A 26,628-nucleotide genomic window follows, 5' to 3' on the forward strand; every position below is an offset into this window, starting at 1 on the left:
CTGGCGATATGAGCGCCTACAAAGCGGCCTCATACGGCGTGCGGCGCGCGGTGAGAGATGCCAAACGCCGGTACCGGGAACGTGTGGAGTCCCGCTTCCACCAGGGCGACACACGGAGTATGTGGCACGGACTACGCACCATTACGGACTACAAAGCCAGGGACACTGCGCCGATCAACGCCGACTCTGCATTCACCAACGAGCTGAATCGGTTCTACGCCCGTTTCGAGGTTAGCCAGGCGACTAATGCTATCTACCGCCTGACTACCGAGGACAGTGATGTCATCAGCGAGAGACCGGTGACCAGCATCGCGGAGCATGACGTCCGAGCGGCACTGAGGAGAGTGAACACAAGGAAAGCGGCGGGGCCAGACGGCATCACCGGCCGTCTGCTGCGCTGCTGTGCTGACCAGCTAGCAGGTGTGTTCACTTACATCTTCAACGAGTCCCTGGCGAAGTCTGTGGTCCCCACATGCTTCAAAAGATCCACCATCATTCCTGTGCCCAAGAACAGCAAACCCTCATCCCTGAACGATTACCGGCCAGTTGCACTGACCTCAGTAGTAATGAAGGTGTTTGAGAGGCTGCTGAAGAACATCATCTCCTCCTCCATCCCAGACACCACAGATCTGCTGCAGTTTGCCTACAGATCCAACAGATCCACAGAGGATGCCATCGCCCACGTCCTACACACCACTCTCAGCCATGTGGACAAGAAACAGGGTAACTATGTGCGAATGCTGTTTGTTGATTACAGTTCAGCGTTTAACACAATAGTGCCCTGCAGACTGTTCACAAAGCTGAGGGAACTGGGACTTAACAGCCGTCTGTGTGCATGGGTGTTGGACTTCCTCACTGGCAGAACTCAGGTGGTGAGGGTGGGCAGGTGCTTCTCCAACAGCATCACCATCAACACAGGAGCACCTCAGGGATGTGTCCTCTCGCCACTGCTCTACTCCCTCTACACTTCAGACTGTGTGGCCACCCACGGCTCCAACACCATTGTGAAGTTTGCTGACGACACAGTGGTGTTGGGTGCCATCTCCAACAACGATGAGGCGGCCTACATGGACGAAGTGAAGAATCTGGCATCGTGGTGCCAGGACAACCACCTCCAGCTGAACGTCAGCAAGACCAAGGAGCTGGTGGTGGACTTCAGAAGGGGTCAGCACAGAGACTACAAGCCCATTATCATCAATGGAGCTCCAGTGGAGAGGGTGCAGTCCTTCAAGTATCTTGGTGTCCACATCTCCTCAGACCTGACATGGGCTGCCCACATTCAGGTCCAGACCAAAAAGGCTAGGCAGCGCCTGTATCACCTACGACAACTGAGGAAGTTCAGGGTCTCTCCAAAGATCCTCAGGATTTTCTATACAGGCGCTGTGGAGAGCATCCTCACACAGAACATGACATCGTGGTTCGGGAACAGCTGTGTGAAGGACCAAAAAGCTCTCCAGAGAGTGATCCGTACAGCAGAACGCTGCTGCAGGATTGCTCTCCCCCCGCTTCAGGACACCTACACCAGGAGATGCCGGACTAGAGCAGCGCAGATACTGAAGGACCCGTCCCATCCTGGCAACAAACTGTTCCAACTTCTGCAATCTGGTAGAAGGTTCCGCATCATCCGGGCAAGGACAGAGAGACTCAAGAGGAGCTTCTATCCCCAAGCCATCCGTGCCCTAAACACACACACCCGCCCTCTCACATCATCTATAATTGACTGAGACAGGACTCTTCCAGACACTAAACCAAGGAACAATGTACATTTCAAATTCCTTTAATTTTAAATATGTTTATATTGTCTATCCTGTAAAATAGTCAGATGTCTATTCATATTAATGTACAGAATTCACCTGCTTGCTGCTACTACTGCACATTCACCCAGTGTATATACTATATGTAGATATATATAATGTTCTTCCTCTACACCCCCCCCCCCCCCCCCCCCCAACTTTTGCACATGTCGAGGAGCGTGTCAGGCTACATTTCACTGTGTGTTATACTTGTATAACTATGCATGTGACAAATAAAGAACCTTGAACGTTGAACCTTGGAACTTTATCAGTCATGGATTGGTCTGCTCAGAGCCTGAAACTCATCATCAAGCAGTGTGGGATCATCTTAACAAAGAAAACTTTGTGCCTTCATTACCCATTGTTGTGCAGGTGAAGCCAAAGGCAAGGTGTGCTTCATTATATTTTCTAGTCTTTGGCTTGGAAGGAAGTTGGTTTGGAAGCATATTTGGCGATGCTTCATCTTCCACTTTGTGTTTGTGTGGGAGCCCTGTCAAAAACCTGTCCATTATGCTAGCAGTGTAGAAGCAGCTACCACTACTATTTGTCTTTTTTTTTATTCATACCACGGCCCCCTGCAATGGCTGTGCGCCCCCCACTTTGGGAACCACTGCGATATAGTAAACTTCAAAAACTCTACAAAAAAATCCAGCACTGTCTTGTAGAAATTATCGATAGTTCAGCTTTTCTCTCAGTGACAGTACGCTGCCATAATGAATCTCTCCTCAGAGCAAGCAAGACTCACAGCATCTAAATCCTCCCTTGCATCCAAATAGGGAGGTTTTTCCTAGTTTAAGACTTTTTCCTCTGTTGTGGCAATGCCACTGTCTTCCAGTTCAAAGAGAAGTCAATTATTTATAGTATGCTTTTGAATGTGTCTCATACACCATTCAATTCCTTCTCAGTGGAGATGTCAGGGTCCAGGAGTTTCAGTCTATCCACAACCTCAGATTTGTAAATTCAGAAATTCCTCCATATTAGACATATTCCGCCATAGTTAGTGTAGCATAGTATATTTAACTGCAAAGTGACAATGGTGTGTATAAGAATTTCTTGTATTTATGTATTATTCACATTATTTTATTGTATAATGCCTTAGTGCCACTGAATTTTAGCATGTCTCACACTCATGCAGTTAGACAGATGGTGGGGGGTCCGGTAAGGAAGTTGGGGGGAAGCAGACAACTCCACAGGAAGAATCTTTTGTCTCTTCGACGACTCTGGGAGGTAGCAAGTAGGACTGGGCAATATGACCCAAAATTCATATCTTGATATTTTTTAGCTGGATGGCAATATACGATATATATCTTGATATTTTAGGTAAGAAAAAAAAGAGTTCTTAGTCAAAGCTGTGTCCCAGATGTCACACAGGTACATCTGTTATGCACAAAAACAAACAATGTTGTTTTTGTGCATAACAAAAAGCTCACAATTGTGGAGTCAAAATGTAAACTAAAAGATGCTGAGCATGATAACAAAGACAGACAGATTTCAGAGCTGCTCTATTCCCAAGTTCTACTGGGTGACTGACAGCCTGGAGTTTGAAATCCGCTCCGTAACCATGTCTCTTAATAGGTGCCATTTATGGTCCTTATACACACACAATACGGTAATATTACGTTGAAGCACAGTACGTATTGCTCCGCGAGGCTCCAGACCACGGTAGTCGTAATGCTCCAACAATCCATCAAGCAGTGCAGCTCCGTAGCTTAGCAAAGTCGTACTAAAACATTTTTTGACAGATTGCTGAGCGCCGTGTACCACATAAAATCAGTTCACGGAAAGTAAGCACAACCAGAATTCATACATAAGGCGCACTGTCGATTTTTGAGAAAATAAAAGGATTTTAGGCTGTGCAGCCCCTGCATGTCGTTAGCGCGGTTAGCGCGCTAACACGTTGACGCCGTCCAGCCCCACGCACGGAGCGATCCGCGGTAACTCGTTAACAGAGATTTGCCGTGTCCATCTTGGTGTTGCCTGCAGGTGAAGCTATGGGGGAGGGGGAGTTGTGTTCAGAGGCCCAGTAACGTTGCGTAGAGACAAAAATGGACGAAAGAGAGGCAAACTTGCGGCTCCACAAGTATAATTATAACGTAACATATACTATATCGATATAAACGATATTGTCTTATAGCTCGTATAAAAATATATAGATCTTTTTTAAAAAAAACTCGATATATCGAGTAGCAAGGGAGTGTGAACCTTAAGGTGTGAAACAGCTGTGTACTGCCTTTTGTTCCTGGAGAAGGTATTTAACTGAGAGCCATGCTAGGCTCAGGGAGACTCTGCTGACCGTCTGCCCCGCGATCATGCAGGCTCTCCATCAAGCTTGGTTGTCTGTTCTTTGTTTTGATTAAAGAATGTTAGCTACCGCTCACCGCTTGTCTGCAGGCTTTACTTAATGGAAAACTTCCACAACAGGTGCTTTTCAATGCCTTTTATATAGGAATAGAACCAGAACACAAGCAGTTGGAAACCCTGTGTATCCACCCATTTTTAGAGGAATGTTTTTTTGTTAAACCTCCTAACACTGACATATGAATCATTCAAGCACAAAACATCTTCTAACTCCAGGTATAAATTAATGTTTTGTCTACACATAACTGATAACTTGGCAAGAAAGCAATGTTAAATGGTATCTTTACCAGGCACTGCAGTGAACCACTGAACCTACAAAAAGATTGTTTGACAGGAATAATAGTATTCACTGACAGACTGGCCCTGGAACAGTGATAGAAATCTGCTGCCATCTGCAGTATGATGAAGATGAAATGAGGGTGGACGTTTCAGCAAGACAATGATCCCAAACACAGCCAAGGATCTATAGGTTTCAGAGAATGGCCCAACCAATGGCCAGCCTAACCTGAATGTAGCTGAAAATCTCTGGCAAACAGCTAAAGCTCAAATTTCATAGAAGAGGCCTACAGAACCTTCAGGATTTGAAGACTGATTGTATAGAAGAATGGGGCAAAATCATACCTGCGCAATGCATACAACTAGTTTACTTGAAGCTATCACCAACAAAGGCTTTTTTAGGAAGTCTTAAATACATTTCAGTAAGGTTTCCGCCTCATTATTACACATAACTTAATTTATGGACATATATGGTTTGATTTCTTTGCATGTGTTGATTGGATGGGTTGTTACCAGCTTCTTTTTAAATTGCAGAAACTGCAATTATTGGATCTTGAAACTCTTTTGATTCGGTTCAGTTTGATTCAATTTTATATGAAAACACTCACCTCAAGGTGGTTTATATTGTAAGGTAAAGAATACAATATTAGAAAGAAATCCCAACATTGATATAACCCCCTATGTGTAAGCACTTGGCGACAGTGGGAAAGACAAATTTCTTTTCAATAGGAAACACCTCACAGAAATAAACTCAAGTGGTATATAAACACACAGACTAAATATAGGTGAGTGAAGAACACTAAGTGCATTATAGGAAGCCCCCAACAGCTTAAGCCTTTTGTAGCATAACTAAGGGAGGGTTAAGGGTCACCTGACTAACTGTATCCTTTATCAAAATAAAAACGTTTTATGCCTAATCCTAAAAGTAAAGAAGGTGTCTGTCTCCCTACTGTCTTTTCAAACTAAGAGCTGCTTCCATAGTAGAGGGCCATACAGCTGAAGGCTCTGCCTCCTTTCCTAGATTTGAAAACTCTAAACTGCTGTCTTTTTATTAATGGGTAAAAAAAACCCAGTTCTGATTCATATTTCTCTTTCTAACCCTGCAGCTTTTATTTAACCAGCATATATGACCACTCCATATTTGAGGCCTTCAGCAAAGTGGTCCAAAAGCTCATCCCACAGCTGCCAACGCTGGAAAATCTGCTTAACATCTTTATATCTGTGAGTAGTTCGCTTTTCTTGCACACAAACACACTTACAGCATCACTGAGTGAACAGCATGCAACTGGATTATTGTAATGGTCTTTTTACTTGTCTCAGCAAATCAGCTCTGGATCGCCTTCAGACTGTGCAGACTTTTAACTGGCACAAACAAGAGGTCACACATTACTCCAGTTCTGGCTTGTCTTCATTGGTTGCCAGTAAATTTTAGGGTTCATTTTAAAATTTTAGTCGTAACTTTTAGAGCTCTTCATGGTGAAGCTCCCCAGTACATCTCTGACCTGTTGAAACCTCATGCTTCATAGGTCTTAGACTTAGGTCTTCAGGTCAGAGGTTACTGTTAGTCCCACGTCCTAGGTTCAAAACACGTGGGGTTCAGGCTTTTCAGGCACTGGCACCAAGGCTGTGGAACTGTCTTCTGTTGTCTTTATGCTGTCTAGACTCCACTGACTCCTTTAAAAAGCATCTGAAGACATTTTTATACAAACCAGCTTTTAATTAATTTTGTCATTATTTTATATTATTTTATTTATAATTCTGGTTTTATTGTGGAGCACTTTGTGATTTTTATCTGTGAAAAGTGCTATATAAATAAATTTTACTTACTAACTTACTAAATGTTTAGGTCAACCCTCTGTACAAACCTAATGTGTGCTTTTCTGATTGAAGTTGGAATGTGCAGGTAACTAAATTTTTATGTGCATGCCTTTTTGTGCTTTACAACAGCCACTAGATGGTAGAAATGTATAAGGTCAACTTCAGTGTACGATGGCATATCCTGCTGAGAACCAACCTATTCATTTATCTCCTCTGTAATGGACCATTTAAAGAAAAAAAAAAAAGTCTTTGGACTTATTTGAGCTAAATACTAAGTCCTGATGTGCTTAAGAGGACATCTCGGGCTTTCCACTGATATTTGATGTGTTATTTGGGCTCTTTTTGCTCTAAAGAGGAAGGGAATTATAAAAAAAAGTTCAATGGGAAAATTATTTTTTCCTCTGTTTTTAGGAGGATATTAAAGAGTCAAAAATCATTACTTGCTGTATCAGTGCTTATTGTTGAGCTATTCACAGCTCAGCTCTTTCATTCATGAGTTTTCATCCAATCTAAGTTAAAACTGAAAAGTAATTGCAGCATTGTGCTTTTTGTGTCTCAGTATTGCTATTTATGGACTTAGCTGGATCTTTGGCCTAATTGTCATTCTGCCAAATGAGGTAGGGACTTCTCTGAGGTCCTGGGAGATGCATCGGAATATAAATATCTATGTGTAGAATGAACAGTTCACCTTAGACAAATCTTTCTGCCTTTGCTATATTAGTTAGCACAGGTAATACTACTGGGTTAAACCAATGTCCTCGAACGGGGAGGGGCATAAACTTTCAGCTCTAAAGTAGGGTTTATACAGCTTTTCCTGGTAAGATATATATTCTATTATGACATTACACAACTTCAAAACATCTTTCTGCAGCTTCATTAATACCCAAATCCAGAATGAGGACAGATGAAGGTTTTTGTCTGTGTTTTATTTATTTATTTATTCATTTATTTATTTATTTTAGGGATTTAAGCATTATTAATTTCCAAGCAATTTGTCTTGAGCACTTGAAACAAAATGTAGTATTATTGTTGGAGTTGATAAAAATCCATTTTCTTTGATTTGCTTAAAATTCCAGAGCGTGTAAGCTTTGAAAACGTCTGTGATATCTGCGGGATGATAGTATCTCTAGCAGCTGAGAAAAGCTGCACACTGTGAATAGGCCTGCACACAGAGATATGTAAATGTCAGATCTGACAAACTGAATGAAAGTAAGTCTTACTTCCAGCATTACACGGGGTCTTCACTGGACACCATGGGGTATTTCTGTGTGTATAAGGATCAAATATTCATGTCATCCCATTAAGATTTTTGGCTAAAAAGACAAACTCACATGTTGTCTGTTTACCCTGCCGTCAAATAAATGTATAAAAAAACAGTAAGTTATTGAATAAAATTAGTATTTGATCCTCTATAAACCAGCCAGAATTCTTACTCCTAGACTGGCTATGTGCCCATGTGACAGTTACTCTTGATCTGAACTCATGTGTAGCACAGAATCAGTTTCTTCCTTTTCCAGGTATTTACCAATAGTGGTTATTACCTGGTTGACTGCTGTCTGTTTGCGATCTAAATGTTTTAGCAGGTTAAATAAGTATTGAGCATGTCACCAACTTTCTAAGTAAATATATTTCTAAGGGTAGTATTGACAAGAAATTGTCACCAGATGTCTCTAATAACCTATCCAATCCACACATGCAAAGAAATCAAACCACAGATGTCCATAAAATATGTGTAATAATGAGAATTGACACATGGATAAATCACCAAATTTCTCAGACTTTTTATCTGATTTAGTTCTCAGCTCAGGTAAAATCATTATTGTGGCTGATTTTAACATCCATGTAGATGCTAAAAATGACAGCCTGAACATGGCATTTAATCTGTTATTAGACTCAATTGGCTTCTCTCAAAATGTAAAAGAACCCACCCACCACTTTAATCACACTCTAGATCTTGTTTTAACATATGGCATAGAAACTGAACATTTAACAGTTTCCTGAAAACCCTCTCCTGTCTGATCATTTCCTGATAACATTTACATTTACAATAATTGAATACACAGCAGTGGAGAGTAGACTTTATCACAGTAGATGTCTTACTGAAAACGCTGTAACTAAGTTTAAGAATATAATCCACCCACTGTTATCATCTTCAATGCCCTGTACCAACACAGAGCAGAGCAGCTATCTGAAGGTCGATCATCTTGTTAATATATTTGACTCTTCACTACGTACGATTCTGGATACTGTAGCTCCTGTGAAAACTAACGCCTGAAATCAGAAGTACTTGACTCCTGGTATAATTCTCAAACACGCACCTTAAAGCAGATAACTCGTAAGCTGGAGAGGAAATGGTGTATCACACTTTTAGAAAATCCATCATTTAGCCTAGAGAAATAGTTTGGAGAAAAGTGGGCCAAAAATTACCCAGTAAGGCTGTTTTCTTGCAATATCATTGTAATGAAAAGTTATTATTTCGTTTTAGTCAGAACCAGGCAGTGGAGCAATGCTCATTACCTGTCTCTATCCCACATCCTTCAAAGAGTAGCCCTCATCGCAGCTATTTATTCCCATGACAGTTACAATACACATCACAGCACAACACAAGCACCTTCCACTGTAAAACCCCCCAATGGTTCTAAAACAAGGCACTATGTGTATGTATGTGTGTGCACCTGTATGCATGTGCAGGAACGCGTGTGTGTGTGTGTGTGTGTGTGTGTGTGTGTGTGTGTGTGTGTGTGTGTGTGTGTGTGTGTGTGTGTGTGTGTGTGAGAGAGACCTCCTGCTCACCAAAAGGATCATAAAAGCAGGAAGCTTACAACAGAAGAAACAGATCTTCCAGAGAGAATGTATCTGCAATAAAACCTCCCCCAGCACAGAGTGGCTGGAGAGGTGGTCAGGATCAAAGGAATGGCTTTGATCCTATAGTTTGAACCAAGACTTTACAAATTTAAGAAACACAATGACAATATTCAACAATTTGACTTAACATTATGCCATTTCAATTTTTATGGTATCAGATCCCTAACCCTTTTATACATTTTAGAGAACTGTAGTTTTTGCATTACTACCCCAAACTTCGTAAGTGAGCCAAAAATGGATCGCATTAATGTCCTATGGAATTTCATGAGAACTTTTTCTCCTTATCAACTGTGACTGTCAGGAATATATATTTTGTGGGCAACAGTGTCACCTCTTCAGAAGACTATTTTATACAGTAGGAATTAGCAGACACCATACATTTGGCATTGAGACAGCAATTCATAATACGTGCCTGAAGCCTCAAGTGTGGCCTGAAGACCTTCTGCATTTCTGATGCCCACATGAACTATGCAATATTCATAACAGTTCACACAGGGAGACAAACAACGGAAGACGTTCAATATAATCTGGGGAAAGAATCTGTCCAGTTGTGCAGTAGATTCAGAACGACAAGATGCAGCATCACCACAGATAACTTTCCTCCAGTATGCCCATTGAGCAATGTCTGCTGGAGACACAAATGTGGAGCCTCTACAATAGGACAAGGCAGACATCATTCCGTGATGAAGGCTTCTGAGTCCATAGAGGTTCCTAGGAAAGAGTTTGGATTGACAGCAAGAAACACTTGGTTTCCATACAGTGAAGGGACAAGGTAAAAATATGATAAATAAAATCTAATACAAATGATTATTCTTAACAAAGTGTAACCTAGCAGGCTAACCTTCAAGCTCCCAGGTCCTGTACAGTATCTTAGCTGTTCCTAGGACTGCACTCTTCTTCTCTGAGCCCTTGGAACTTCTCCTGCTTCTCGTGTTCCTTCTTCCTGATGTTCCTGTCATTCAATATAAATCGCCTTGAGGCGACTGTTGTTGTGATTTGGCGCTGTATAAATAAAATTTAATTGAATTCGGTATCGCTACGTCTGTCACTATGGGGGGGAATGATGAATGCGCAATGTTTCGCCAACTGCTGCCCCTGTAAAAGACAAAAAAACCCAATCACCAATCTTCCTATAGACTGTGTGAGAAAGAGAGGGAGAGAGAGGGAGAATGCCGCCCTCTTTGTCACAAATGCACTTGATAATGATGGTGGGAAAAGTATTCTGGTGTTAATAAGAACTCAGCAGTGCAGTTGTCTTTTTCCTTTGCTTTTTTGGGGGGGACAGCCTTTTAGTACTCTAATTGTTAAAGCAACTATTCTGGCTGCATAGAATGGTCATGAATAGAATGGTATTTATATAGAAAAAAATCCATAACTACTTTTCTCTTTTGTTTCTCTGCCTCTGATTTCAGAACTCGGGTATTGAAAAGGCCTTCTTGTTTGACGTAGGCAGCAAGATTTACATCGCTACAGACAGCAGTCCAGTAGATATGCAGACGTATGAACTGTGTTGTGATATGATTGACGTGGTCATTGACATCTCCTGCATTTATGGGTAAGTCAGTAGACTTTCTCTTAATGCCACAAGCTCAATGTTCACATTCGCTCCTGTAATCTCTCTCTCTCTCTCTCTCTCTCTCTCTCTCTCTCTCTCTCTCTCTCTCTCTCATCAGAAACTGATGAGAAAGAATTGGAGTTCTGAAATTAGGCCGTCAGAGTAAAATTCCAGCTCTTCTCAAAGTTAGAATTGGAAAGTATCTATTTGTCTCATGAACAGAGGGAATTGACATTATATATTACAGATCTCATTGTGATGTAAAACCCAAAGGATGGTAGGTACTCCTGATTCCCTCATAGATCAGAAAGGATATGCTTTGTATTTAATTATCAACCCAGCTTGAACCTGTGTCCTAATCTAAATTTGTGTAATTAGAGGTCAGGTTTCGGCTAAAATCAGACCGAACAGTAGTTGATACATTTCTGATGGACTGGCAGTGGAAGAGAGAGGAGAAGAAGCGCTACTGACCTGCTTATAATGTATTATTGTATATAGAGATTAAAAGAAACAAAATTCATCCTTAAACAGTTAAACATTACAATCCATGAAAAAATTTGTGTTTAAATAAAACCTGTCCTTTGTGACAATCAAAATTGTGATCTGAAATCACCTCAGTACCAAAGACATTTAGTTTTTCCAAGAACAGCTATATAAAATCTCTACTTGAATCTCTACAAGAATCTCTACCTCTTCTTGTTCGTGTCAATCTTTTGGCTGTTTATATATTTCTATTTCTATTTGTGTTATTTCAGTTATTACGTTATATGTGGTATAGTATGACAATGTCTAAGGCAGGAAAAAAGGAAAGAGGAAGGGAGGGAAATATAATATTGTGGCGAGCTCAGATAAGGAGGAGACAGAGGTATCGTTTGGTCTTGCTCCCCGCTAGCTAGCCAGGTAGCACAGCCGTTTATTAGCATTCACGGACAAACACACACCACGCTAACACATCCGCTCGGCACACCTCTAGTGTAACAACAACAACAACAACAACACAAAATGGCGCTCTCCCCACCCAGAAACACACAGTCGCAGAGAGAGAGCGTCACCTGTATACATGGCAACATAACAACAGAACATAGCTGTCAGAACAAAACCCTAAACAGCCCTGACCCGCTACATAGCCCCCACGTAAGGGGTCAGTCGTCCCCGACAACCCCATTACCCAACACAAAGTCCTGCAAATGTCCAGGTGTCTTCTTTCGATGCACTGGCCGATCTCGACCGGCGGGGGAAGAGTCACTCGGATCAGAACATGGGGTGCCACCAGCATCCCCTGCCCCGGCAGCTGCTGGAGCGAGCGATCGGTACGGTGAGAGTCTGTCCTGGTGCAACACACCGTGCACCCCGGGCCCGGCATGCGGACCCGTTATACCACTTCTGTTAGCCGCTCCACGACCTCCCCCGGCCCTTGCCAGTGGCTGCAGAGCTTGGGGGACACTCCTCTCTTGCGAACTGGGCAGTACACCCAAACCTTGTCGCCAGGCACGAAAGCTCCCCCTCGGCACCTGGTGTCGCAGGCTCCTTTCAGTCGAACTCCGGAGCTGGCCTTAGCCTGGTGGGCATAGTCGTGAACCACCCGTGGCCGCTACCTCCGCCTCCTGTAGCAGTCCATGGCCGCCGGTTCCCTGACTCGGTTATGGGGAAAGGCCCTAGGACGTCCACTCCCACTCTCTCCATCGATGCCCCCACCAGATACTGCTGCACGGGGGCAGTGGGGCGTTGAGTGGGGCCTTTCCGTGCCGTGCAGGTGTCACAGCAGTGCACGTGAAGTTCCACATCCCGTCGAGAACCAGGCCAGTAGAACCATCCCCTGAGACGGCGGAGAGTTTTGGCATTCCCATAGTGGCCGGCCCCCACCAAGCCGTGGACAAGCTCGAGCACCTGCAACCGCAGCGACCGAGGCACCAACAGCTGCAGGAGATCTCTGCCCTGACCGGGGGACCGCAATCTCCGGTATAGGATGCCGTTGTGGGTCTCGAGATTGTTTTACTGGGAGTAGTAGGCCTTCACCTCGAGCCCCTGTCCTGACACCCCTGTCCAGCCTGGGCGTCGTGCCGCCTCCAGCCAGGCCCCCACCTGAACCAACATCACATCAGCCTCCTGCTCCCACTTCAGCTGCTGCATGGTCAACGGGAGCCATCCCCCTCCGCTAGCTGGGCCTGAGCAGTAGCCACGCTCAGTGCCTCCTGGGCCCGCTCCTCCTGTCATTTCGAGAGGGGCAGCCGGTGTGAGCGCAGACGGATGGGCTGAGCAGAGCCGGTGTCAATGGTGCGCTGAACCAGCCGCGTCTGCCTGCAGTCTTTGCCACTAGTGGCAACAATGTCCACATTCTCGTCCAGGAGGCACCTCAACCGCTGCCGCTGGTCATCAACAGCTTGGGTTGTCTTGGTCGAGGGAGGTTTGTCTTGCCTAGAGGCTGGGCCTGAGGCGAGTAGAGATGGTCCAGAGCCACCGGCGTCTGAAGTCTGTTGAGTGGCACCTGCCCGGCTTGTCTGTCTCTGGTCCCCTCCGTTCCCTGCTTTTGACCGCACTGGAGGGCCAGAGTCTCTGTACCAAGAGTGATAGCCAGCTTCGCGGTGTTAACGCAGGCCCCCAGCGGGTCGGCAGATCAAGGCCGATGATGCACTGGTCTTGGATGTCAGCAAGCCAGAAGTCATGCACCAGCTCCAGATCCGCAACGGTTTCTTCCCCAGCATGTCAGTTCTCTCCCCCATCACCGTCATCATCTGGGTGTCGGTGGGCGACCAACCCATCACAAGCAGCCCAGACGTTCCAGGGAGCACACCAGGTCATATTAGGGAAATGGTAGACCCCGTATCCACCAGGGCCCGGCAGGGCTGGTCCTCATCACAGCAGCTCAGGTAGAGTCCCTTGAGGTGCCCGACTAGGCCCACCACCGTGCATCGTTCTTGGAGGGGGGGCAGGAAGCTGGAGCGGTGGTCCCCTCACTACACCCTCTTGTTTCCCTGAGGCCACATAGTTCTGGTCTTTGGTGCGGGCGCCAGGCAGTTGCGCGCCACGTGACCAGGCTCATTGCACCGGTAGCAACGGTCAGTCAGTCGACGGGGACGCCTCCAGGGCGGAGGGCTGCAACTGGCATATCTCTGGCGACCTCCCCCTCCCTGTCGCAGTCTGCAGTTCTGATTTGGGGGTAGTTTGGGGGGTCACCTGCTGGTTAGGTCGCGAGGCGAGCACCAGCTCTGCCCTTTCAGCCTCAAGGAGTGCCTCACAGAGAGTTTGAGGCATGGCCAGGCGGACGTGTTGGTGTAGTCACTCTGGAAAAAGTCCTCGCAGAAAAGCAGCTCCTCACAGGCTGCTGCTGGGAACTCCGGGTAGCCACGACGAGCATACAGCAACACATCCGATGCAAAGGAGCCCAGGCTCTCCCCCGGCCGACGGCTCCGGTTGGTCAGCTGCTCCCTGCTTCATGGGAGGCAGCCCATGAAGCATTGTCCTAGCGTCCGCGGTGCGCTCGCGCCGTCGGGACCCATCGGGACCCGTCGGGGGACTTACATGGCCACTCGCTTCCTCTCTCTTCAATCGTCAGCTTCCCAGGCAGCGAATGCTCTCCTCGACGGCTTGCTCCAGCCTCCAAATGTCTCCCTCCCTTACGGCAAGGGTGAGCTATCCCACTTCTGACACCAATGTGGCGAGCTCAGACAAGGAGGAGACAGAGGAGCACAGCCGTTTATTAGCATTCACGGACGAACACACACCACGCTAACACACCCGCTCGACGCATCTCTAGCGTAACAACAACAACAACACAAAATGGCACTCTCCCCACCCAGAAACACACAGTCGCAGAGAGAGAGCGTCACCTGTAACCATGGCAACATAACAACAGAACATAGCTGTCAAAACAAAACCCCAAACAGCCCTGACCCGCTACAATGTGATATATAAGGATAAAGTACAAATAGAAATGCATGTATCGCCAACTGCTGCACCTGTTAGTAAAAACAAACATACAGCACCTGGAACACAAAACTTTGAATATGCACAGATACATAAGTCAACAAAATCGTGTAGTGTAAGTGTGAATGTGAGAGAGACAGAGAGAGTGTGGGTCTCACAAAAGTACTTGATTGTGAGGCTGGGAAGCTGGAATAACCACCCCCCAGAAAGCTTACTGTCACCCACCACGAACCACACATGCACACACATTGTGTGGTAATATGTTGTGAACTGTAATGACCTAAATAAAAAGGAGGGTTGGGGGGAGGGTCGCCGCACAGTATTGCCAGCAAAGCCACATAGATGGCCTTACACACTGTGACCAACAAATTGTCTTTAAAAACAATCCACTGGTTTGTTCTTCAGAGGAGGATGTTTAGTTTACAAGTGACAAAGTAATTTTGAATGCTTCATTGTCTCATTTGCAAATATTGTATAACAAGACAAATCTGCAAATGTGAACACAATTTTTTTTCTCACTCTTAACTAACTGAAGCTTTTTATTGAACTACCAAATAAACACATTGGTCCTTTCTTTCTGGCCAGACACGTGGCAGCACTTCTGTAATTTTGTTCGTATTTAACCAAATAAAAAAGCATTAATAAGTGTACACAGTACTTATTGACTCTCTCACTGAACTAACACAGCCAGTCCCTCAACATGCTTGTGGTTCCTGCTCATATTTCCTTTGTATCACATAATGAGGGTGGGAAGTAAGGAATAACACCCCTCCAGAAGCCACGGGCAGTCGACAGACCATTCATTCAGTCACTCATTCACTCTCACCTACCTACCATACAATGATGCATAAAGACATGCACACACAATATCTGGTATTATGTTGTGAAATGCAGTGCCCTAAATAAAAAAAGGGGGCTGGGGGGGAGGGGAGGTCACCGCGCAGTATAACCAGCAAAGCCACATGAATAGCCTTACACACTGTGACCAACAATTTTTCTTTAAAAATAATCCACTGGTTTGTTCTTCAGAGTAGGATGCTTCATAGTCTCATTTGCCAGCTTCTCACCCATCACAGCAAATAATTTTCACACTAATGCTAAATCACTGGTTCGCTCCTGTTTTTATCATTTAAAAAATATTGCTAAGCTGAGTCCCATTGTACCACGCTCAGAATTAGAAATGGTCATCCATGCATTTGTCTCATCTTGTTTATATTATTGTAAGTCTTTGTTCACTTGTTTATGTAAAGCCTCTGTGGATCATCTGCAAGTTGTTGAGAACGCTGCTGCAAAGCTTCTGTCCAACTCTTCTAAATACTCTCACGTTACACCTCTGCTGATCCAGTTGCACTGGCTCCCCATAAAATTCAGAATCCACTTTAAGATTTTGACTTTGCATGGACAAGCACCAACGTATATCAGAGATCTTTTACATCCTTACATCCCCAGCAGGTCCCTGAGGTCATGTGACCAGGGCTTGCTGGTCGTCCATCATACGAGGCTGAAAACGAAAGGCGATAGAGTGTTTGTAAATGTAGCCCCCAGACTCTGGAACTCCCTTCCCTTGAGCCTGAGATCTGTGGACTCAGTGGTTTCATTTAAAAAAAAAAGCTAAAAACTCATCTTTTTAAACTTGCTGTTGTTTGATTTCTGTTTTTATGTTTTAGCTTTTCTGTGAAGTACGTTGTGATTTTTATCACAAATAAAATTGTACTTACTTACATCATGGAATTAATGGGAGACAAGTGACTTCAATCAAAATACACTAATTTATTAACTGAATACAATTAATAGTGTACAACAATCAGACAAAGCCAACCAAATAAATAACCTAGTGCTTGGTGAATGGAAAGAAGGGGAGAGAGCTGAGGCAGCCAGTTGCACTGATTAACCCTACCTTCCACTTCGCGTTTTCCAATCGATCAGCAAAGGGAATCCCAAACAAACTGTGCTCAGTTTGTCCAGCCTGAAGGAGCAACCGCAGAAATAAACAGGTGATTGGACTCACAATATCGGTGTTGTTAAGGCACTTTCCTGCCATCTTGATATGCAGAGAAATCCTCCTGCTTGAAGAGTGCCTTCACACCATAGTCAGAATCTAGGTCACTATTTGAGTTTAGGAGTGAAGCTCAACACACACCCTAGCCAAAAGCTCTCTAGCCCTATAGCTCTTCTTTTCTGGTCTCCTTTTCTGGTTAGAGTAAACTAAACAGAAGAGTGGTACCAAAGGCAGGAGAGACACACCCACTGGGCCAAAACTGCAGCAGGCCCTTGCTCATTAAAATACTTTGCAACAGCTGATAGAATATGAAAAAGAGTGTTCTCAGCCTCAAGTTTGGCCTCTAATGGTGCAGGACAACTACACCATTAGACTCTTGTACTCTGAAAACATTCATTAATTTATAGTGGCGTCAGTGTTTTTAGCATTTAGCAGTCATAAAGTCCAAAGCACTGCAATGAGTGTATTATTATAAGGTGGTTAGACACTCCTAGTACACATCAGACATATGACGCAGTAGAAAGAACATGGCAACTGGCTTTTGAGTTACTTCACACCTGCATCGAGCAAAGCACAGCGCAAGTACGCCAGCAAGGAGTACTCGCGCATGCACGCGGTGAACTTTTTGACACAGTTTATGTGCATATATAGGGACCTCCAGAGCCTTTATAGATAGTTACAAATCTTTCTTTTTTATGAATGAGGTATACATTTTTTTATTAAACTTTTGAACGCATCACAAACTCTCATAGAGCATACAAAATCAAAGAGATGCATGTTTTGAAATGACCAGGAACAGGAGCATCTAGTATACATAGTACATTTTTTTGCAGCAGCTCTATGTGCAAGAACAATATTTTAATAATTTCATATCAGTGTTTTTTTTATAATGATATGAAAAAAACCCTAAATCATAATGAACAGAAGTAGAAAAAGAGTGAAGTAAAATTTATTTATATACCACTTTTTAAGACAAGAGTCTATTGCAAAGTGCTTTTCAGGGAATTTAAAAATACATCAGACAAAAACAACATAATACATAAGAACATTACCCAAATACATGTCTAAATAGATTAGTTTTCAGCTGTTTTTTTTAAAAGAAGAGTCAATGGTGTGTAGAATGGGAGGTAAACTGTTCCACACTTTTGGCGTTAATGTTTGAAAAGCGGGATCGTACTTTGTTTTCAAACCAGTCTGCGGAATAGCCAGAAGACCACTATCCGTGGATCCGGTTTGGAGAATGAGTTTGAAGAAGCTCAATGATATGAGTGGGGGCCTCTTCTCAAAAAGGCAACATTGCAGACACTGACATTGAGAACAGCTACAAGTACCTGGGAATCATGCAGGCAAATAGGAACTATGAAAAGGCCACTAGAGAAGCCAGAACCACCAAATACCTGAAGAGAGTAAGGCAAGTCCTGAAGAGTCAGCTGAATGGGAAGAACATGATCTGGGCAATGAACACCTAGATAATAAGCTGGCCAAAGGGAGGAGATAGGAGCCACTGACAAGACAAGGAAGCTCCTTACCATACATGCAGTGTTTCAGCCCAAATTAAGCACCCTGAGACTGTATGCTAAGCAAAAGAAAGGAAGCCCATGCCTAGTGAGTGTTAGAACCACTATCCAGGATGAGACAACAAACATCCATCAGTACATCAGGAAGATGGCCACAACAGACACATGCTAGCAGAAACCAGAGAAAGAAGAGAAGCAAGAGGAGGAACCATCATGGAAGGACAGGCCCCTACTCCATATGGTATGGCATAGAAGTGGCTGACATCCAGAAGTCCTACCAGTGGCTGGACAAAGCTGGACGGAAAGACAGCACAGATCATGGCAGCACAAGAACAAGCTCTGAGCACAAGATCCATAGAGGCTGGGGTCTATCACACCAGGAAAGAACCCAGGTGCAGGCTGTCTAAAGATGCCCCTGAGGACATCCAGCACATCACAGCAGGGTGCAAGATGCTAGCATGCAGCGCATACATGGAACGCCATAACCAAGTGGCTGGCATAGTGTACAGGAACATCTGTGCCGAATATGGCCTGGAAGTCCCAAGGTCAAAATGGGAAATGCCCCCATGGGTGATGGAGAATGACCGAGCTAAGATCCTGTGGGACTTCCAGATACAGACCGACAAAATGGTGATGGCTAACCAACCAGACATAGTGGTGGTAGACAAACAGAAGAGGACGGCCGTAGTGATCGATGTAGCGGTTCCGAATGACAGCAATATCAGGAAGAAGGAACACGAGAAGCTGGAGAAATACCAAGGGCTCAGAGAAGAGCTCGAGAGGATGTGGAGGGTGAAGGTAACGGTGGTCCCCGTGGTAATCGGAGCACTAGGTGCGGTGACTCCCAAGCTAGACGAGTGGCTCCAGCAGATCCCGCAACAACATCGGAGATCTCTGTCCAGAAGAGCGCAGTCCTGGGAACAGCTAAGATACTGCGCAGGACCCTCAAGCTCCCAGGCCTCTGGTAGAGGACCCGAGCTTGAAGGATAAACCGCCCACAGGGGCGAGCTGGGTGTGTTTTTATATGTGTATATATACACATATAAAAACACACCCAGCTGTATATATACACATATATGTATATATACACTGAACAAAAATATAAACGCAACACTTTTGTTTTTGCTCCCATTCCCCATGGGATGGACGTAGAGACCTAAAATTCATTCCAGATACACAATATAACCATCCCTCCCAAACAGTGGTCACAAATCAGTCCAAATGTGTGGTAGTGGGCACATCTGCTATATTGAGATAATCCATCCCACCTCACAGGTGTGCCACATCAGGATGCTGATCTGACATCATGAGTAGTGCACAGGTGTACCTCAGACTGCCCACAACAAAAGGCCACCCTGGAATGTGCAGTTTTGTCTCACAGCAAAATGCCACAGATGCCACAAGCAATGAGGGAGCGTGCAATTGGCATGCTGACAGCAGGAATGTCAACCAGATCTGTCGCCCGTGCATTGAATGTTCATTTCTCAACCATAAGCCGTCTCCACAGGCGTTTCAGAGAATATGGCAGCACATCCAACCGGCCTCACAACCACAGACCTCGTGTAACCACACCAGCCCAGGACCTCCACATCCAGCAGGTTCACCTCCAAGATCGTCTGAGACCAGCCACCCAGACAGCTGCTGGAACAATTGGTTTGCACAACCAAACAATTTCTGCACAAACTGTCAGAATCAGTCTCAGGGACGCTCAACTGCATGCCCGTCGTCCTCATCGGGGTCTTGACCTGACTCCAGCTCGTCGCCGTAACAGACTTGTGTGGGCAAATGCTCACATTCGATGGCGTCTGGCACGTTGGAGAGGTGTGGGCTTCACGGATGAATCATGGTTCACATTGTTCAGGGCAGATGGCAGCTGACAATGTCCCAGTTCTTGCATGGCCAGCATACTCACCGGACATGTCACCCATTGAGCATGTTCGGGATGTGCTTGACCGGCGTATACGACAGCGTGTACCAGTTCCCACGAATATCCAACAACCTCGCACAGCCATTGAAGTGGAGTGGACCAACATTCCACAGGCCACAATTGACAATCTGATAGACTCCATGCGACGATGTGTTGCACTGCATGAGGCAAATGGTGGTCACACCAGATACTGACCGGTTCTGGGTCCCCAGACCCCCAATAGTGCAAAAAACTGCACATTCCAGGGTGGCCTTTTGTTGTGGGCAGTCTGAGGTACACCTGTGCACTACTCATGATGTCAGATCAGCATCCTGATGTGGCACACCTGTGAGGTGGGATGGATTATCTCAATATAGCAGATGTGCCCACTACCACACATTTGGACTGATTTGTGACCACTGTTTGGGAGGGATGGTTATATTGTGTATCTGGAATGAATTTTAGGTCTCTACGTCCATCCCATGGGGAATGGGAGCAAAAACAAAAGTGTTGCGTTTATATTTTTGTTCAGTATATGTGTGTGTGTGTGTGTGTGTGTGTGTGATATTCGTATCGATATTGAACCGTTCGATACAGTGCTTTCAGTTCGGTACGCATATGTATCGAACAATACAAAATTTGTAATTTATTTTATCAACTTTCCTTCTGACGATGCTGTCTGTGTTGAGCGCTCAGTGAATCTGCGTTCGACTACTCCGCCTAGGGTCGACAGTGCAGCCTAGGCGGAGTAGTCGAACGCAGATTCACTGAGCGCTCAACACAGACAGCATCGTCAGAAGGAAGAGCGCTGGGCAAGCTAGCGAGACAGAAGTTAAGCTCCCCTTGCAACATGGACCTCCCCCACCCTCATTCAGATCTGGCGTTTGGAATTATTTTGGTTTTCATGTGACGTATGACCCTGAAGGTAAGCGAGTCATGGACTAAAGTAAAACAGTATGTTGGATGTGCCACGCAATGCTCAATTACATTGGTGGGAACTAGTGTGTTAGCGCAGTTAGCTCGTTAACGTGTTAGCCGTCTAGCCCCATGCACGGGGCGATCGGCGTAGCTCGTTAACGGAGATTTGCCGTGTTGTGGCGTTAAGGTCATTTCAACGAGATTAACCTGAAAGCACTAGTGGGAACACAACGAATATGACTGCACATTTACGCCGACATCATCCTAGTGCAAAGACAAAAACAACAAGCATGCTACTAACTTTAGCCGAGTCATTTAGACAGCTGTTAGCACGTGATTCTCTTTATGCTGCTGAGAATATAGCCCAGAAGAAGCGGATAGTATAGCTTTTATTTTGGAAAGAGACATTTCTCTGTAATAAACTCTCTTTTCCAAAGATGAGTGATTCCTCAATCAGATACAGGGCTCGCAATATCGCCTGCCCGACGTCCCGGGGCTAGCGATTTTTTTCAGTCGGGCTACCAAAATCTATCTCTGCCCTGCCCGTCGGGCTATTGAAGGAAGGAAAAATATATGTCAATGCTTTTGCATTCTTTCAGAAATGTAGCTGGGTAATTATGTCATTGGCATCGGTGAGCCACTGTCAATATGTGACATATTGAAATCGCGTTTGAATTTGCGCTTGTTTTTTGCTTTCACTTTGCAATCGTGTGAACTGTGTATAGAGAGCGACAGCACTGATCTGTGAGTGATGATAATTTGTGCACCAATTCCTCTGACATCATCTTATTAATCGTTAGCTTACTATGCAAACATGACAAGTGAAATCTCCCGCAGCTTAAACATGTGAGAGGTTGATCGCGCAGAGAATCGCTGAGCTTATGTGAGTGCGTGTGTAAAAGCAGCAGGATATATATTTGACTACGATGACCTTGATGGCTGAGAACCTTCACAGACAGATATATATTTTAGTTCTGCTGAGCCAAATAAGACAGGTCAGGGTGAAGAAGTGACAGCCAAAGAAAAGCTTACCACAAAACGGAAAAGTTATGACAAATCAGACTATAAGGCAAAAAGAAAGTGCAGCTTTATGGTTTCATGGACAAAAGAATTTCTGTGGCTGCAATATGATGAGCTAAATAACCAGGGCTGCACATAAGTGGTCCGCAGGTGCGCATTCGCTGTCAAAATAAAAAACACGCACAAGGGTTAGGGTTAAATTTAAAAACTGTACTTTTGAGTTAAAATATATATTTATAATTTTAATAAATGACAAATTAAAAAGGCATGAACATTTTTTTGTATCGAAAAAATATCGAACCGTGACACCAAAGTATCGAACCGAACCGAACCGAACCGTGAATTTTGTGTATCGTTGCACCCCTAACATATATATATATATATATATATATATATATACATATATATATTACTCAATGTTTCTTACAGCAGTGGATGAAAAATAATTGATATATATCATAAATGAATGAAAATAAAAAACATCCACTGATTTCAATGAAAATTGTCAAGAAGATCATAGAGGCAAGTTCAAAAACAGAATGAAACTAGCTAAAATTTCTGACTCCATAAATTACAGGCCTGTTTGTCTACTACCACAATTCTCAAAAATCCCAGAAAAACTGTTCAATAAACAATTAGATAAATTCTTAGATAAATATTAGTTATTCTCTGGGTGGCTGTAGAGCAGGTCGTCTACTCATCGGAAGGTTGGCGGTTCGATCCCTGGCTCCCCTGCCAAATGCAGGGCAAGATATTAACCCCAAGTTGCTCTCCGATGCATCCATTGGAGTATGAATATGTGTGAGTATGAATATGTGTGAATGGTAGTTCGAAAGGACTCCAAAGCATAGAAACAGTGCTCGTTTGAATGGGGGAATGTGGCATGTTGTATAGAGTACTCTGGGAGAGTAGAAAACTGCTATGTAAGAATCAGTCCATTTAACACTCAATATGGGTTCAGATCAAACCGCATTAATTGAATAAACTGAGAGATTACAAACACTAGACATCATAAACAGTATGCAGGCAGAGTATTACTACATTTGATCATGAAATAAAACTGGAATGGTATGGGGTCAAGGCGGTTGTACTGCATTGGGTTAAAAATTGTTTACAGCTACAGATTGACCTATGGAGAAACACCCCCAAGGGTTCCGAGAGCATGAGAGTGAGGGAGAATGAGAATCCTAGTCAGACAGACCAAATGATAATAGATCATGGCAATGGAAACACAATAATGATTATGAGATCCATTTGCAACAAAATCTGTAAGAACCTGTATAGCCCCAAAATCCACCAGGTCAAGATGAAGTAATAATAATAATAATAATAATAATGGACTGGATTTATATAGCGCTTTTCAAGGCACCCAAAGCGCTTTACAATGCCACTATTCATTCACTCTCACATTCACACACTGGTGGAGGCAGCTACAGTTGTAGCCACAGCTGCCCTGGGACAGACTGACAGAAGCGAGGCTGCCATATCGCGCCATCGGCCCCTCTGGCCAACACCAGTAGGCGGTAGGGTAAAGTGTCTTGCCCAAGGACACAACGACCAGGACAGAGAGCCCAGGGATCGAACTGGCGACCTTCCGGTTACAGATGCGCTTCCCAACCCCCTGAGCCACGGTCGCCCCATAAATGTGCACCATCTGCACAAATATGTGCAGATGGTGCAAGTGTCACAGAATTCAGGCCCTTGTTCTGGTGACATGCTGGAGGAGCCAGGCAGGGAGATACCTCAGAGTGCCCAGAACCTCCAAGTGACACATGACCAGTCATCAGAACATAGGTCAAGTGGCCCCAAGCTTGTAAGAAGGAGGAGTGGCCACTGTTCAACAATGATGTCGATGCCATCTTGGAAGCAAAAGCCAAGGGAGAAGCTGACTACCACCTCCAGACAATGAGGCCACCATCATCATCAGCCAAGCAGCTGAGCAGTTTGAGTGCTGGAGAGTGTAGCAAAACCTTACACGAAGAACAACCGAGCAAAAACAATTCACATGCTCAGAAAGGACCCCTCGTAGAGTTGCGTGGCATCCTGTGGAAGAAGCTGCTAACATTGAGAAGGACTGAGGAGCATAGGAGGCAGAAGAAGGAGAGGGCCAGAAAGCTAGCTGTCTTTCTAGAAAATCTATTTGGATTTATGAAACAGCTGCTGGGACAGAAGCACAATGGCCAGCTCACTTGCTCCAAAACAGAGTAGACCATCATCTAATAAGCAACTATGGAGTTAAATTCGGGAGCCTTAATAGATCCTCCTGGACCAACACAGGACTTTGACGAGAAGGAGCCCTGTGGGAAGGAGGTCCAGGAGGTGGTCAAGACGGCGAGAGGACCCCCCCCCCCCCCCTCCCCCAGGGCTGACTGGAGTACTGTATAAGGTGTATAACAACTGCCCTAGGTTACTCCACAGACTCTGGATGCTCCTCAAAGTGATCTGGAGGGGGGGCAAGGTAGCTTACCAGTGGAGTTTTGCAGAAGGGGTGTGGATTCCAGAGGAGGAAGAGTCCAAAAATATTGATCAATTCAGAATTATTTCCCTTCTTAGTGTTGAAGCTGAGATTTTCTTCACCATTGTTGCCAGGCATCTAACAGACTACCTCCTGAGGCACAACTACCTTGACACTTCAGTCCAGAAGTGGGGAATCCCAAAAGTGTCAGGATATCTGGAGGCACACAGGCTTAGTTAGGCAGCTAATCAGGGAAGCCTGAGATCAGCATCATGTCTGATCTCAGAAGCCAAAAAGCAGGTCATCCTAATAGAAGTGACTGTTGGAAGCATGACATGGAGGATCTAATGAGAGAAAAAGGATATCCAGGGCTAGTAGAAAAGTGTAGAAGGGATGGGCGGCAAGTGAGGTGTGAACACAGAGGTGGGTGCAGAGGATTCATTGTCCAGTCCTGCTTCAGGACCTTCAGCAAGCTGGGCATCACAGGCGCAAGCAAGCACAAGGTTATCAAGTTGGTCACTGAGGTCGCAGAGGTTGTGTCAAGATGGTTGTGGATCCAGTGGGGAGAGCGATGGGTGACTCTTGATCACCCCCACCTGGGTGAGGGTATATAACGTTGAAAGACTCAAAACACCTGATGACTCCAGGAAAAATCACCGAAGACTTGTCCAGATGCATGTTAAAAGTGTGAAGTTGAGAGAATAATCCTTATCATGCTTGGACATTGCTTCCTCAGGTTTATGTATTCGTTTTTATATAAATGTATAAATGACATTTGTAAAGATATCTGATATATTAAAATTAGTATTATTTGCTGATGACAGTACATTTTAAATCATGTTGTTTTTTTAAATTCTCAAACTCACAACTGCAGATTGAAATAGATGATGTGGAAATTGAAAGCCCATGAAGATAACTTTTTTGGTGTGATAATGTATGTGTGTGTGTGTGTGTGTGGGAGGGGGGGGGGGGTTGTAAGGATTGTAAGGAAGGATTTCTGATACAGCATAAAGAAGAGAAAGTGATGCTGATTTGTACTTCTGAATTTGGATGAAAAGTGAAAGTTCAGGCTTCTTCCTCAGTGCTTTTGCAAACTTAGATTACCTGCAGAGAATCTATACATCCATCCATCTATCCATTTCAGGGTGCTACGTCTTTTCTCTCCAACTTTCTTGCTACATTTTGAAAGTCCTCTGGGTGAGTTCTTAATAAAAGCAGGACTCTGTTATTTACCTAGGCAGTTGGTTTCTTTAACCTGCTAAAAAATGAAGCTATAATATAATGCTCCCTCAGTAAAAGCCTACACTGTGTCTCAGGATTATGTAAAATTAAATATTATCTTTGAAGTTCATCTGAGCTATTTTTTTCTGTCTTCTTTCCTTCAGTATGCCAAACACTGAAGCTGGTTTACCCCATGACAAAGACTCTATGGCCATCATTCACCTGAACAACACCACAGTCATATACCTGAAAGAGGTCACCAAGTTTCTTGCCATGGTCTGCTTCCTCCGCAAGGAAAGCTTTGCTAGGAAAGGTCAGTTCATTAATATTCACTACCTTTATAAGCATGTCAGGAAGTAGCCCTATTGCGAAATTCATTATCATGCTTTCTTTTCTTAAGTTAAAGATGGATTGATCCCGTGCAAGTAGGAAATTAACAAACAGCACATTCTTATCCTCAGCTCAACACACACTGATATGAATTGGTCAGGAACCCTTCTAGTCATACTTTAAAGTACTACCCACATAATCCAGGTGTTACCTATCTAGGACCATTTTTATAATGCAGGTTAGTGCTAAATACAATGAGTCTAGAACAGGGGTAGGCAACTCCTACTGGCCTCGAGTGCCAGTGTCCTGCAGGTTTTAGATGTGTCCTTGATCCAACACAGCAGATTCAAATGGCCAAATTACCTCCCCAACAGTTCTCCAGAAGCCTGGTAATGGACTAATCATTTGATTCAGGTGTGTTGACAAAGGGCAATATCTAAAACCTGCAGGACACTGGCAATTGAGACCTGGAGTTGCCTACCCCTGGTCTGGAAGTATTAAAACAGGAAAAAATATTTTCTGTAGGTAGGTGGGGTTGAGTTACAATGCAATTTCACCCAGAAAACAAGGATTAGCATCCCATGTAGGAGTTCCATTTTAGACTTTTGTTTGAGTTTTCTTTCTTTTTTCAAGGACTATTTCAGTCCGGTTTAAGCACCAAAACTACTTGGTT

The 26,628-nt window shown here is 44.3% G+C and overlaps 1 protein-coding gene across 1 annotated transcript in view; it reads left to right on the forward strand.

The window, feature by feature from the left end:
• The window catches only part of rragd (ras-related GTP binding D), a 73,793-nt gene that overhangs the window by 38,764 nt on the left and 8,401 nt on the right, over positions 1-26,628 (forward strand). Inside the window, exons 4-6 of the mRNA XM_026151962.2 lie at positions 5,534-5,648; positions 10,523-10,665; positions 25,790-25,938. Of these exons, the coding sequence (XP_026007747.1) occupies positions 5,534-5,648; positions 10,523-10,665; positions 25,790-25,938 (407 nt within the window). The remainder of the gene's footprint in view (positions 1-5,533; positions 5,649-10,522; positions 10,666-25,789; positions 25,939-26,628) is intronic.

The sequence above is a fragment of the Astatotilapia calliptera genome, chromosome 19 (genome assembly GCF_964374335.1).
Source record: "Astatotilapia calliptera chromosome 19, fAstCal68.1, whole genome shotgun sequence".
NCBI classification, from domain to species: domain Eukaryota; kingdom Metazoa; phylum Chordata; class Actinopteri; order Cichliformes; family Cichlidae; genus Astatotilapia; species Astatotilapia calliptera.